Genomic DNA, 13,939 nt, shown 5'->3' on the forward strand with positions numbered 1-13,939 from the left:
GTCTCTGTGGGGAGAGGCTTGCTCCTGCCAAAGGAGGAACTTGCTCCTCTCCCTGACCTCCTGCATGCTTGTTGCATGAGGTGAGGGTAAATTCAGAAAGAGATGCATGCCCTTGTATTGAACCCAAGGTTTCAGAGATCAGAGGGGTTTGGTGCAGCTCCACTTAGCTCTTCATGGGTTTGCCACTTAAGTTGGGTGGTTAGAGGTCCAACAGCAGACACCCTGACAGCCCAGTTTGGCTGCAGGTCTGGTTCAGTGCAATAAGCAGGAGAAAAGGAAGGCCAGGCCCACCCCTGGCTCAAATCAACATTCCTTGTTGATGCCACAGTGTCTCTTCTAGTCCTGGATACTCATCAGCAGTGAAATTTTTTTGTATTTCCAGTATTTCCAGTATAACAGTGCCCAGATGAGAACCTGAGCATCTCCTAAGGAGGGCTTCTGGCCCTGTCAGGGCTGTGCTGTGCAGGGATGGAGTTGGGCCCTACAGCACTCAGTCATCAAAGGATTGCATGGTTTGAGTTGGAGGGACCTTTGAGATCACAGAATGGTTTGGGTTGGAAGGGGCCTTAAAGATCATCTAGTTCCAAGCTCCCTGCCACAGGCAAGGACAGCTTCCAGCAGACCAGGCTGCTCAAGTCCCCATCCAGCCTGGAAGGCTGCCATAAGCTGTCCCTGCAGCCTTCTCTTCTTCAGGCTGAACAGCTCCAACTCTTGCAGCCTGTCCCCACGGGGGAGGTGCTCCAGTCCTCTGATCATCTCCGTGGCCCTCCTCTGGACTCCAGCACTGATGTTTTTCTGGTGTGAGGCACTAGAACTGGAGGCAGTGCTGCAGGTGGGGTCTCAGCAGAGCAGAGCAGAGGGGCAGACTCCCCTCCCTGTGCTGCTGTTTGGATGCAGCCAGCACACAGCTGCCTGCTGGGCTGCTGTTGGCTCCTGGGGAGTTTGCCATCAGCTGTCAGCCCCAAGTCCTTCCCAAGACTGCTCTGAAGTCATTCCACATCCAGCCTCTATCTGTGCTTGGGACTGGGCCAACTCAGCTGCAGGACCTTGCTCTTGGTCTTGTTGAACTTCATGAGGTTGGCTTGGGCCCATCTCTCCAGTCTGTCCAGATCCCTCTGAATGGATCCCTTCCCTCCAGCATGTCAATCACACCACTCAGCTTGGTGTCACCTGCAGACTTGCCGAGGGTGACTCAGTCCCACTGTCCATGGCACTGACAAAGATGTTAAACAGCACTGGTCCCAGTACTGTCCCAGTACTGAGGGACACCACTTGCCACTGGTCTCCGTTTGGGCACTGAGCTGTTGACCACAACTTTCTGAGCTCACCCACCCACAGCCAATAAGCCCAGGTAGATGCCATCAGCTGCTCTTCCCTCATCCCCTGAATCTGTCACTCCATCAGAAGGGAAGGATGAAATTAAACATTTTCCAACTCTTTCCCTCTCTTTCAATCCTTGAGGGCCAAAGGTCCCAGCTAAAGGTGGCCCAAGTGCATGCAGAAATGAAGACCCCAACCAAAGCCCTTCAGTTTCTCTCCAGTGGCCATTATGTTCTAAAACCCCTGCCCATCCCTGGTGACTTTGATCTTAGCTGCCTGTCTCTGAGCAGAAAACCCTCTTCCCCCAGCAGGAGGGTGGGGAATGGGGTTTGTGCTCACTTCACCACACATTGCCTCTGCTGCCCCTTCCTCCTCAGCAGGCTCACAGGATGTCAGGGGTTCGTTGGAAGGCATCTCTGAAGATCATCAAGTCCTACCCCCCTTACAGATCAGAACCATAGAATTTAGCACAGGTTGCACAGGAACACATCCAGATGGGTCTTGAAAGCCTCCAGAGAAGAAGACTCCACAACCTCTCTGGGCAGCCTGTTCCAATGCTCTGTGAAGTTCCTGAGGGCAGGGATCCATCCAGAAGGTTCTTGACAGGCTGGGGAGTGGGCCAGGGACAACTGCAGGAGGTTCAACAAGTCAAAGTGAGAGGTTCTGCATGTGGGTCTGGCTAGCCCCAGGCACAAGCCCAGGCTGGGTGCAGAGTGGTTTGAGAGCAGCCCTGAAAAAACAGCCTTTGAGGTACTGATTGATGAGGAAACTCCCTAGGAGCCAGCAGTGTCCTCATGCAGCCCAGCAGGCAGCTGTGTGCGGGGTACCCACAGCAGGGAGAGCAGCAGGACAGGGAGGGGAATGTCCCCTCTGCTCTGGTGAGACCCCTCCTGCAGCACTGCCTCCAGTGCTGGTGCCTCCAGTGCTGGTGTCTCCAGCACAAGAAGGACTCAGAGCTGTTGGAGGGAGTCCAGAGGGATGAGTGAAGGGCCAGAACACCTCTGCTGTCTTGGTGTCTTGGGTTTGAGTGGACAGAAGCTATTTTACCCCTTCCCAAAGGAGCAAAATAAAAAGGCTCCACACAGGACTGGAGAGAGTTAGGAATTTAAATGGAAGTACTATTCACAGCCATACACAACAGTACAAAAACACACAAAATACACAAATTCATATTCAGCCTCAGCCCAGTTCTCTCCAACCTGGGCTTACAACAACCTCATTAGGCCAAAAAAAACCTTCCAAGACCTACCCCCAGCCAGGCCAAAACCCCAGGCCTCAATGCCCTGCCTCCATATCTCCCTACCCAGGCCTGAATGATGCAGTACAAATTAGCCAGGCTGCCCAAGGCAGAAAGCCTCCCCTCCCCCACAAGTACCTGAGAGACACCAGCTTCATGCAGTGGAAGAGAAGAGAGAGGAGAAAAAGGCTGAACAAAAAATTATGCCCATTTGTATAGTGGAGCAGATGCAGGAGTATGGGGATGAAACAACAGAAATTACACTTTTTGGGTGTCCCCCACTGGGCTAATCTGGTCCTTCTGGAGGACTTCTCTGTGGTTAAGACATCCAGGCTTTAAACCCACAACATAAGGGAATGGGCTGGGGGGGTTGTTCAGCCTGGAGATGACAGGACCACCAGGGACCTTACAGCTTCCTTCCAGAAGCTGAAGGGAACCTTCATGAAGGCTGGAGGAGGACTTTTCATGAGGGTGTCTAGTGACAGGGCAGGGGGGAATGGTTTTAAGCTGAGAGAGAGTGGGTTTAGACTGGATCTTAGGGAGAAGTTCTTCAGCACAAGGGTGGTGAGACTCTGGAATGGGTTGCCCAGGGAGGCTGTGGTTGTTCCTTCCCTGGCCATGCAGGATGAGGCCTTGAGCAGCTGAGTCTAGCTGAGAGGTGTCTCTGCCCATGTCAGGGAGGTTGGAGTAGATGATCTCTGAGGTCACCCCAACCTAACCCAAAGGTTCTGTTGGCTTCTGCTTTTGTGCATCCTTGTTCCTTCACAGTGCTCTGACAGGGACACAGCTAAAGATGCTTCTGTGTTGTCTGAGCTACTCCTGGAAGCCCAACAAGGCCAAGTGCAATGTCCTGCACCTGGGTCAGGGCAATCCCAAGCACAAACACAGGCTGGATGAGGAATTACATGAGAGCAGACTTGAGGAGAAGGACTTGGGGATTGATGTCAGTTGATGACAAACTCCCCACAAGCCAGCAATGGTCACTGCAGCTGATGCAGCTGAGTGCTGAGCTGCATCCAGAACGGGAGACCAGCAGCACAGAGAGGGGATTCTGCCCCTCTGCTCTGCTCTGTTCTGTTCTGCTGAGACCCCACCTGCAGCACTGCCTCCAGTTCTGGGGTCACCAGCATAAGAGGGAGCAGAACTGCTGGAGCCAGTCCAGAGGAGGGCTGGAGCACTTTGCGTTTGTGGACAGGCTGAAAGAGCTGGGAATGTTCAGTTTGGAGAACAGAAGTCTCCAGGGAGACATTAGAAGAGCCTTCCAGTACCTGAAGGGATCTACGAGAAAGCTGGGGAGGGACATTTTACAGGGGATTGCTGTGACATAACAAGGGGCAATGGACTGAAGCTCAGAGAGTGCAGATTTAGACTGGAGATAGGAAGAAATTCTTTACAGTGAGGGTGGTCAGAAACTGGAGCAGGTTGCCCAGGAAGGTTGTGGATTCCCCATCCTTGGAGGTGTTCAGGGCCAGCTTGAGCAATCTGGTCTAGTGAAAGGTGTCCCTGCACATAGAGGTTGGACCTGGATGATCTTCAAGGTCCCTTGCAAACCCAAACCTCTCCATGAGTCCATGAAACCTTTGAGCAAGAGGCTAAGGAGCATGAGGACTCGTGGTGACCCTTTGTGACAGAGGAGAGCTGTCAAGGCCCTTTGTGCTTAGCTGCAGAGGAGACTGGGTGGCTCTGCTGGTGTCACAAACACAGCTAACAGGACTCTGCTGTGATGCAAAAGCCTTGCAGGGATACAGCAGAAGCGGCAGAGCCTGAGGCCTCAGTGTTCAGAGCGGTCTCCCGGGTGCACAGAGCAGTCCCCTACGTCTGCTCTTTCCAGGAAGATCCTCCTGACACAGACACTTTGCCCTTGCCTGGCTGCAGCCTGGGCAGCTGCTGTGTGGTGCTGCACAGATGGCAGCACGACTGCTTGCTGGCGCTGGCTTCCTGTTGGAATTTGCCAATGCTGCCAGTTGTTTGCTGGACAAGCCCTGGCTGATGGCAGAGCTGTTAGCAAGTGAGTAGAGGCTCTCACTAGAGAGAGCAGCAAATCTGCCTGCTGGGTGGGTGTGTTCTTGTGGGGTTGCTCAGTGGCCCAGTTGGGCCTTAAATGAGAACACCACTGAGACACCATTGCTTTGGTAGAGCTCCTGGCTACAGATCTGCCAGGGCTAAGGGGCAACTGGGGAAGCTCTGGTGGGGAAACATTATCAGCAGCTCAAGAGAAAACAAACAGAGCTGAAAAAAGTTGCTTTATGAGCTTTATGTGCAGTGCAAGAAGCCTTTTCTTGAGCAAGTTTCTACTTCTTTGGTTTGCTGGCAAACACAAGGAACTGTGCCAGAAAAAAACACCTGATAGAACATTGTCCTGTTGCCATGCGTGCTGAGTGAGATAGCCACTGCTGCTGGAGGGATGCTGTGAAAGAAAGATGCCGTCCCTTTGGGTGTGCAGCAGGTTGGTGACACCTCTGGTGACTTTTCCCTTGCTCATTGCAGATAAAATCAGCCAAGGATTCAGAGAAGCCCCTCCTTCGGTGAGTTTGGTAGTCTCCTTTGCTGCTTCCAGAGTGGTTAAGGACAGTGGAACATGCTGTGAGGTGTGTTGGGAATGTCTGACCTGCTCTGGCCAGAGCAGCAGCCCCTGTCTCCACTTGCCTTTCAGAGCTGGGTGGTGGAACTGAGGCTCACCCAAACTACAAGCTCTCTCTGGGTGTAGCTGTCTTATAGTGTGCTCCACTCCAGGTGGGTAAGGGCAGCCACAGAGTCACTTGTGCAGGTAAACACAGTCATGAAGATGAGGTCTCCCTCTTTCCTGTGGACTGGAGCCTGCCTGAAGGTCCCCTGCAACCTGTATTAAACTATGGTTTGGGAAAGAGGAGGATGGTGTTGAAAAAAGAGCCACCAGAGGGAAAAGCAGTGCGGTGGAAGAGGCCATGACTACCCCAGCAGTAAAAGAGCAAAGAGCCTTTGGCTCCACAACCAAATTCCCAGGCAGACCAAGGAGGAGGTTTTGCACTTGGCAGTGAGTTCATTCACCCAGCCAGCAGGCACCTTCAGCTTCACAAACCATCACCATTCTGCAGTCACAAAGGCAGAGCAGTTACCCAGCTGCTAGGTGTGACTGCCAGGGATGTATCCAAGCACTGCATGCTGTGAAGTGAGACTGACTGACAGCTGAGGTGGTTTGGTTGGTTTTAGTCACACTGAAAAACACCAAAATATATTAAGAGCAAGGTGATGGCCACTCATGCTCCTGTCTGTCCACAGGACTCAGGACCAGGGGCAGAGAACCCAAGAGTTCCTGCTGGTTCTGATGAAGAGGAGAAGGGCACTGAAGAGAAGAGAGCTGACTGTGAAGCTCATCCTCTGAGGGTACACCAGCCTGAATGTGCAAAATCAGTAAGAGCCAGCTTTGGTCAGCACTGTGTTTGGTGTCATCCAGGGGCATGTTTCTGATCAGGTAGCCCTGTCTGTCCACAGAATACACCACCAGGATCAGCACACCTGCTGGGTCGATCAGTTTCTCCTGAATGGGATGAAGATGAAGCAGGTGGCTGTGAAGACGAGGGATATGGAAGAGAGGAGGATGACAATGAGGAATATGAAGAGAGATTAGAAAGAGTTAAGGAAGTTGAGGCCAAGGATGGTGAAAACTGGGAGGATGAATACGAGCCTCTTCCTGTAATGGTCCCACCATCTGAACAGACAGAATCAGTAAGTCCCAGCTTTGGTCACCTCTCTATATGGTGCCAATCAGAGCATCATGACAGCTCTGGGGTGAAGACTCCAAGGGCTGCAGTCCTACCATGAGCTGTGTCAGGTGTACCTTAGAGCTGAGGCCTGTAGGACTATAGCCATGTCTGGACTGGTTTCTGATGGCTGAGCAGACTGCAGTAGTGTACAGTGACCCCAGCTCACAAATGCCCAAAAGATGACTGTCACCTGTGCTCCTGTCTGTCCACAGAAAACACCACCAGGATCAGCACACCTGCTTGATGGATTGGTCTCTGCTGAAGGGGATGAAGATGAAGCAGGTGGCTATGAAGATGAAGAGTATGGCAGAGACGAGAACAGAAACGAGGACTATGAAGATCAGTTTGAAAGAGTTAAGGAAGTTGAGGCTGAGGATGGTGAAAACTGGGAGGATGACTACGAGCCTCTTCCTGTAATGATCCCACCACCTGAACATGGAAAATCAGTAAGTCCCAGCTTTGGTCAGCACTGTGTTTGGTGTCATTCAGGGCATGTTTCTGATCAGGTAGCCCTGTCTGTCCACAGAACACACCACCAGGATCAGGACACCTGCTGGATGGATCAGTTTCTGGTGAAGGGGATGAAGGTGAAGCAGGTGGCTTCAAAGATCTGTTTGAAAGAGTTAAGGAAGTTGAGGCTGAGGATGGTGAAAACTGGGAGGATGACTACGAGCCTCTTCCTGTAATGGTCCCACCACCTGAACACACAGAATCAGTAAGCCCAGGCTTTGGTCACCTCTGTATTTGGTGTCATTCACAGTGGCAAGTTTCTGATTGGGCAGCCCTTGGAAGAAGTCTCCCAGAGCTGGAGTCCTGCCATGATCTAGTGCTTCACCAAAGCCACTGAGAGCAGGACAATCTGTTTGACATCTCCTATTAGCCACGAGTCTCCTGGGAGTCTGAGAGGGAGTGTGAATTCACCACAGTCTCAGGACAAAGGTGGCTTTGTGTCTTGGAGTGTTGCTGGTGTAAAAGGGAGCAGCTTTGCCCACAGCATCTCTGCAGGCTCTCTGTCATCGGTGCAGGGAGTCGTGGTCACAGGCAGGTGACAGCCTGGCAGGAGACATGGCACATACTGTCCTCTGGAGGCACCTGTCCCTCTTCACTGACTCCCTGAGAAGCTGGATGACCAGCTTACACTACAGCCTGAACTTTTACATGGCAGTACTGTGGTGAGGAGAGCCCTGCACAGCTATGCACTGTAAAGAGAAGGAAGGTCTGTGAGGGCCTGGGCTGCAGCTCCTAATGGCTGCTCCCTAAAGCCTGAAATACTGAGCAGAGGTCAGCAAAGGAAGATGCTCCCTGCTTCTACCACTCATGTCCCAACTTCCAGAGTCTTTTGGTTCCCCATGCAAACACCTGAGCATGGAAGAACAGGGCTGTGGGGTCCTGGGCAGATCCCTTTCTGTCCCCAGCAGTAAGGCAAACTCACTGTGTCAGCTACGGTGAGAAAAGCAGTGAGAGCTGAAGTGACACCAGCCAGGAAGGTCTGGAGAAGCAGCCTTCCATTGTGACCCTCCAGTCTGGGACAGGGACAGCAAAGCCAGACAGTTTAAGAGCCCTGCACCTGGCAGACTGGATCTTCCTGAGGGTCTGCACTTGAAGTGCCACCTCTGGGGCATCTCCGCAAGCCTCCTTCCTGACCCTAAACCATTTCTCCTCACAGGTCTCCTTATGGGCATCCTACACTGAGAGGTGCAGGCAGCAGCAGACAGATGAGGCTCCCCTGGACAAACTCAGTATGTATTGGGTACTCCTGTATGAGACAGCAGTGCACTGTGTGCATGCCTCAGCATGACACCTGCCCAATGTTCCTTCCCAGCTGAGTGTCAGGAGCCACTCACAGCTCCCCACACTAGTTGAGAGCATCCTTGCAAGCAGCCAGAGAGCATTCTGGAGATTGCTGCTGCCTCTGAGGGCAGCTGTGCCTGGGCTGGGTTTGCCTGAGCTTCCTTCTGCAGCAAAGGCAAAAGCAGAGATCGTTTCTCCTTGAGCACAAGGCTGGGACCTGCTCTGCTGCATCTTTAAGGAAGCCTCTTTAATTCTGTGTCTTTCAGGGAGCATTGTGAGCACAGGACATCCTGAGAATAAATATGCAGAAGCTGAAAAGCTTGGCCAAGGGTAAGTGCAATCACAGCTACTTCTACAAGGCATTTGTAAATGCCAGAGGACACTGGGAGCTGTGCCAGGCTCTCCAGAGATGGGTGTCAGGTGAAGACAGCAGAGTCAGAATAAAGGGGTGTGCAAGGCAGATAAGTGCTGTCAGCCTGAGCACATGGCCTTTGCCCTCACAACCTCTTGGCAGTCCTGGGGCTGAGCTTGTGCAAAGGTGCCTCTCAACAACTGGTGCACAGAGAGGAGGCTGATCTCTGGCCTAAAAGGGTATCTGAGCAGATTTCCTCCAGCTCTCAGCAGGCCCAGCTGGCAGAGCAGTGAGTGTGCTGTCAGGCAGCTCACGCCTGTGCAGCTGCAGGTCAATTCAGAGTGCAGGGAAACATCCCCTGGTAAAAAATAATCACAAAGGCAATCAGGGAGGATGAGTTGGGAGAGCCAGATTGCTGCTGCAACAGCCTTTTTCTTCCTGGCTGAGCAGTGGATGAGCACAGGTGCTTCAGAAGCACTGCAGGCAGCAGAGCTCTCCTGTTTGGGCTGCCTTTCACCTAAGACACTAACCCCTTCTCCTTTCTCTGCTGCTGCTGTGTTTCCAGGAGCTATGGAGCTGTTTATCGTGCTGTTGAAATGGCCACAGAACGAGAGGTGAGTGCCAGCAGTCCCAGCAGCTTCTGCAGCTCCTCTTTGCCTTCCCCTGGACTACAGACTGGGGATGGGGCTTTCAGGCCACCCCTAGCCCTTTCCTCTGAAACACAGATGAGTGCCAGCTGGCAAAATCCATCAGGTGCTCTCTTCATCTGCTTAGTGAAAGCTCTTTCAGAGCAAGGTGGTTTCTTTGCTGGAGTAGCTCAACCTCTCTGCAGGTTTGACAAGGCCAAATGTCCATGGCCTTGTGTCCTGTAAGTAGCACCCAAGGCAGCAGAGAAATGGGAGACTGTCATGCGAGGGACTGAGTTCCCGAGTCTCAGAAGAAGACAGCTGGGCACAGCTTGGCTATGGCCCTGCACAAACACTCACTGCCTGTCCATCCTGATCTCGTGCAGCAGCCTGCTGAAGCTTGTGGATGTCAATATCATTTCAGGTGGCCATCAAGCACATCCATGTCAGTCAAGAGGATGAGGAGTATGTGGTGAATGAAATCCTGGTTCTGCGGGACCACAAGAACCCAAACATTGTCAGCTACCTGGACAGGTGAGTGGTCCTGTGTCTGCCAGGTGCAGCTTCCTCTGCACAGTGCAAGCCAAAGGCACTCACTGGCAGAGAAGCGACCTCTTCAGTATTGCTCCACTCTGCCACTGTTTTCTTTTCAGCTATCTGGTGGGTGCTGAGCTGTGGCTGGTCCTGGAATACCTGGATGGAGGCTCCCTGTCTGATGTGGTTAAGGCAACACGCATGGATGAAGGGCAGGCAGCAGCTGTCTGCAGGGAGGTAAGGGATGCCACCTGTACTGCCAGACATTGGGACAGGATGGTCCTTCTCCACAGGTGGTAAGAAGAGGAGAGATGGCATCCTCAGGGGCTTTTGTTTCTCTGTAGCTTTTTCATTATGGAGAGGAGAGGACATCTTCAGTGAAGTGCCTGCCAGTAACCCTGCACTTCTTCAGATGTTTTTCTCCTCATCTCTGCTCTTACTGTCTCCTTTCTTTGTTACTTTAGTTTTGCTCTTCTCACCTTTGCTGCTTTCAGCCTTTCACTGCAGCATGCCTGTGCTGCATTCCTTGCCTGGAAAAGCCATCATGCTGGTGGCAGAATGGGACAGGACTGCAAAGCAAAGCAGAGCCTTCAGCATGGCAGGACATGGGCATCCTGGCAGCCAAACTGGGGTGCTAGCTTCTGAGCAATGACTCCCAGGCCCTGTCAAATCTGCTGTGGAGCCTGCCCATCAAATCTTGGTCATGCAGCCTCCCACCTGAAACTGATCCACTTCCCACTGAAGGAAGGGGCCTTCCAGTTTTGGCCAGTCAGAATTTGCTGTAGGGAAGGAGGGAGCACATGCAGTGCATCAGCAGACACTCTGCCTGTGCTTCCAGGGGACAGTCTGCAACAAGGGACATTTCTCTTCCAGAAGCTCCTAGGCCTTCCTTTGCAAGGTCATTCCTCTGCTAGCAGCAAACTGTGCCTCTGGAGAGCACAAGACTGGCATTGCTCACAATCCATTCAGAGATGAAATCTCTCAGAGCCCTTTGCTTGCTCCAGGGATGAATTCAGGTCATGAATTTTCACCCTGCTGTTTTTTTTTTCTTATCTCTCAGTGTCTGCAAGGCTTGGACTGCCTTCATTCCAATGGGATCATCCACAGGGACATCAAAGGCTGTAACATCCTGCTTGGAATGGATGGGTCTGTCAAACTGGGTAGGTATCCTTGGTCAGGGACAGCCTTCCTAGCACGTGGGGGGCTGCTTCTGACTGACTGCCACGGACCCAGAAGTGAGGGCTGTGGCAGTGCCTGGAACAACACTGTGAGCTGAGAGTGCAGATCCAGCATGCAGAGAAGGACAGGAAGGGAAAAGGTGTGGAGACTGGCTGTGGCTTGGGCAGCTCCTGCCACAGAGAGAGAGAGAGAAGATAAAGGTTCAGGTGAATAAAGGCCACTGCATGGAACTTGAGGGCTTTGTAACATGGCCAGTGGAGCAGTGCCTTGGCTCCAGCACTGATAAGCAGTGCATGGCTGCTTCTGCAGGTAGAGCCAAGCAGACGTTCTCAGCCCAGGATGCAGAGGGTGTTTCTTTGGCTTGCTGCCCCCATCCCAGCTGGCTTTAACAAGATTTGGTTTTCTTCTCAGCTGATTTTGGTGTCTGCGCTCTGCTCACCCCTGAGCAGAACAAGAGGACCACATATGCTGGAACTCCCCACTGGATGGCTCCAGAAATACTGAAGGAAGAGCCCTACGGCCCCAAGGTGGACATCTGGTCCCTTGGCATCACAGCAGTGGAGATGGCCGAAGGAGAACCTCCCTACGCCTGTGAAAAGGACAGCAGGGTAAGACGCACACCAGCGGATACTGTTGTCCTCCTGACTGGTGCCACCTCTTGTCTACCAGGAGACAAAATCTCAGTCACATCAGCCTGAGCTAGGGCCACCAAGGCCTGCTCCTACACATGCCACTGCAGCACAGTGAAAGAAGCAGTGGGTGGAGTCTTCTGCTTCCTTTTTATCCAGGTGGGTGATCTGATTGCTGCCAACGGGACACCGGAGCTGCAGAACCCTGCTGAGTTCTCTGCTGTGCTGCTCGACTTCCTTCAGTGCTGCCTGGAGGTGGATGTGGACAGGCGATGGTCTGCCAAGGACCTTCTGCAGGTAAAATGCAAAGCAGCTGTGACTGTAGCAGCTGCACTGTGGAAGGGCCTCCTCCTCAGCATCTATGGACCCTCAGGTGCAATGATGCCAGGCAGACCCTGCTCCCACTGCAAGCCAGAGCTAAGTCCATCAGCACTCCACCATGTGTCTCCCTGCACCTCAGTATCCTTCAGAACAGCCTTGGGCCTGGACACTGCTGGGATAAACATTTCCTAGAGCTGCTGGCATTCCCTGAGCAATGGCTGATGCCCCTCAGCCTTTGTGACAGCTGAAGTAGCCCAAGGCTTCAGGAAACAGGAGCTAAGGAAGGGGTTTGAGTTTCCTGGAAGGAACAAGGCCTTGGCACAGCAGCAGTATTCCCAGAGGTCAGGCAGGACCAAAATCCCAGCCAGAAATGGATTGATAGGACCATGGCCATGGCTGCCTGTGATAGCAAGGGACTGGACATGGAGACACAGGGACAGGTGGTTCCCTCAGTCCTCTTTGTGCTTATGGCTGGGAACCAGAGGAGCACTGCTTGAGCCTGTGGGTCACTGGCTTTGGACAGCAATGGTTCATTTGTGTTTCTTCTTCTGGACAGCACCCATTTGTGACATCAGCAGGGCCAGTCTCCAGCCTGATCCCACTGATCACTGCAGCAAAGAAAGCCAGGAACAGCATCCACTAGTGCCTGAGGCTAGGTCCTGCTGAGACAGCTTGGAGCAGGACTGAGAAGGAGAACTCGGCACAGCCTCAGATCTGGTGCTGCAGGACAGATGGACAACTCAGCAAACCAGTGCCCACAGTCCTGGTGGTGGAATGGACAGAGCTCAGGCTCTCTAGCTTTAATAAAATAGGATCATTTGTGTTCTACCTGCCTGCTGGTTCCTTCCTTTATTCTGAAGATGAAGCAGGGGTTAGAACAGGCAGGTGGTCACCAGAAATGCTTTGCTACCTCGAGCCCTTCCAGGGTAAAGCAAATTCAGTCTGAAGGATCCCTTCCTTCTCAGCCCCTGAGCACATTCCCTTGTCCATTGTTAGGTGTTTCTCCAAGTCCCTTCTGTGGTTTGTTCCTGCTACAGTTTGGAACTAGGAAAGGGTCTCCTTCAGTCATAAGCTCCAGACTGTGGAATGCAGCCTGTGGCTTGCAGCCCACTCCCTGGTCTTTGCCCAGTCCTGGGACTCTGAGCTGAGGAAGACATGGAAAGTGCATTTCCAAGCTCAGCTGAATGGAGTGGGGCAGACAGAACAGGCAGCTGAGGTGCAGGTTCCCAGCTGTGAAGATCCAGTGTTCTGGGGGTGTTTCTTCAGGTGCCTGGAACAGTCTAAGGCCACCCAGCAGCTCTGAGTATCATGGCATGGGTGTGCTTTGCATCCATGAAGGCCCCAAGAGGCAAGCAAAGCCTTTGGGCTAATACTGCAGGACTGCAGAAGGTGGCAGCCTGTCATGGAAGTGGACGACTCCATTCTGCTTGGCTCTGAAGGTCACAGAATCAGCAAACTGTTTCAGCTAGAAGACACCTCCAAAGCTCATCTAGCCCAGCCTCCTGTAGTGAGCAGGCATGTCTGCAACTGGAGGAGGTTGCTCAGGGCCCCTTCCAAGCTGACCTTGAATGTTGCCAGGAATGGGGCCTCTACCACCTCCCTGGACAGTTTGTTGCAGTGTTTCACCACTCTCCCCACTGTCTGGTGTGAAGCCATCCCGGTTTGGTTTCAAGCCATCAGCCCTTGCCCTGTCACAACAGACCCTACTGTCTGTCCCCATCCCCTTAAGTAGTGAAAGGCTGCAGGAAGGTCTCCCCATAACCCCCTCGTGTCCAGGCTGGAAAGCACCAACCCTATGAGCCTTTCTTCACAGGAGATGTGTTTTGTCCCCCTGATCATTCTCATGGTCCCCCTTCTGAACCCACTACAATAGGTTCACATTTCACCAGAGTGCAGCAAAGAGGTAGAATTACCTCCCTCCACCAGCTGGCCACTTTCCTCTTGATGCAGCCCAGAACATGGTTGGTCTTCTGGGCTGTTGGTGCACACTGTGGATTCAAATGTCTTAGCCAGCACAAGGACTGGGAAGCAGCCACATGAGGAAAGGCTGCAAAAATTGGGCTTGTTTAGCACTGAGAAAAGATCTCATCAGCATGTTGTAGCAGTAAAAGATCTCATCAGCATGTTACAGCAGTAAAAGACCTCATCAGCATGTTGCTGTAGTAAAAGATCTCATCAGCATGTTGCAGCAGCAAAAAGGTGGCTAC

The 13,939-nt window shown here is 52.6% G+C and overlaps 1 protein-coding gene across 1 annotated transcript; it reads left to right on the plus strand.

Annotated features, from left to right (window-relative positions):
* Nucleotides 1-4,462: 4,462 nt before the first annotated feature.
* On the plus strand, nucleotides 4,463-12,375 carry LOC128979440 (serine/threonine-protein kinase PAK 3-like). The gene is made up of 15 exons (XM_054397654.1): nucleotides 4,463-4,565; nucleotides 5,045-5,082; nucleotides 5,816-5,920; nucleotides 6,029-6,262; nucleotides 6,513-6,746; nucleotides 6,827-6,982; nucleotides 7,967-8,039; nucleotides 8,358-8,421; nucleotides 9,009-9,057; nucleotides 9,494-9,603; nucleotides 9,723-9,840; nucleotides 10,664-10,763; nucleotides 11,194-11,390; nucleotides 11,571-11,708; nucleotides 12,289-12,375. The coding sequence occupies exons 1-15, from the start codon at nucleotides 4,463-4,465 to the stop codon at nucleotides 12,373-12,375; spliced, it is 1,806 nt and encodes a 601-aa protein (XP_054253629.1).
* Nucleotides 12,376-13,939: the final 1,564 nt, after the last annotated feature.

Source organism: Indicator indicator, chromosome Z (assembly GCF_027791375.1).
Source record: "Indicator indicator isolate 239-I01 chromosome Z, UM_Iind_1.1, whole genome shotgun sequence".
Taxonomy (NCBI): Eukaryota; Metazoa; Chordata; class Aves; order Piciformes; family Indicatoridae; genus Indicator; species Indicator indicator.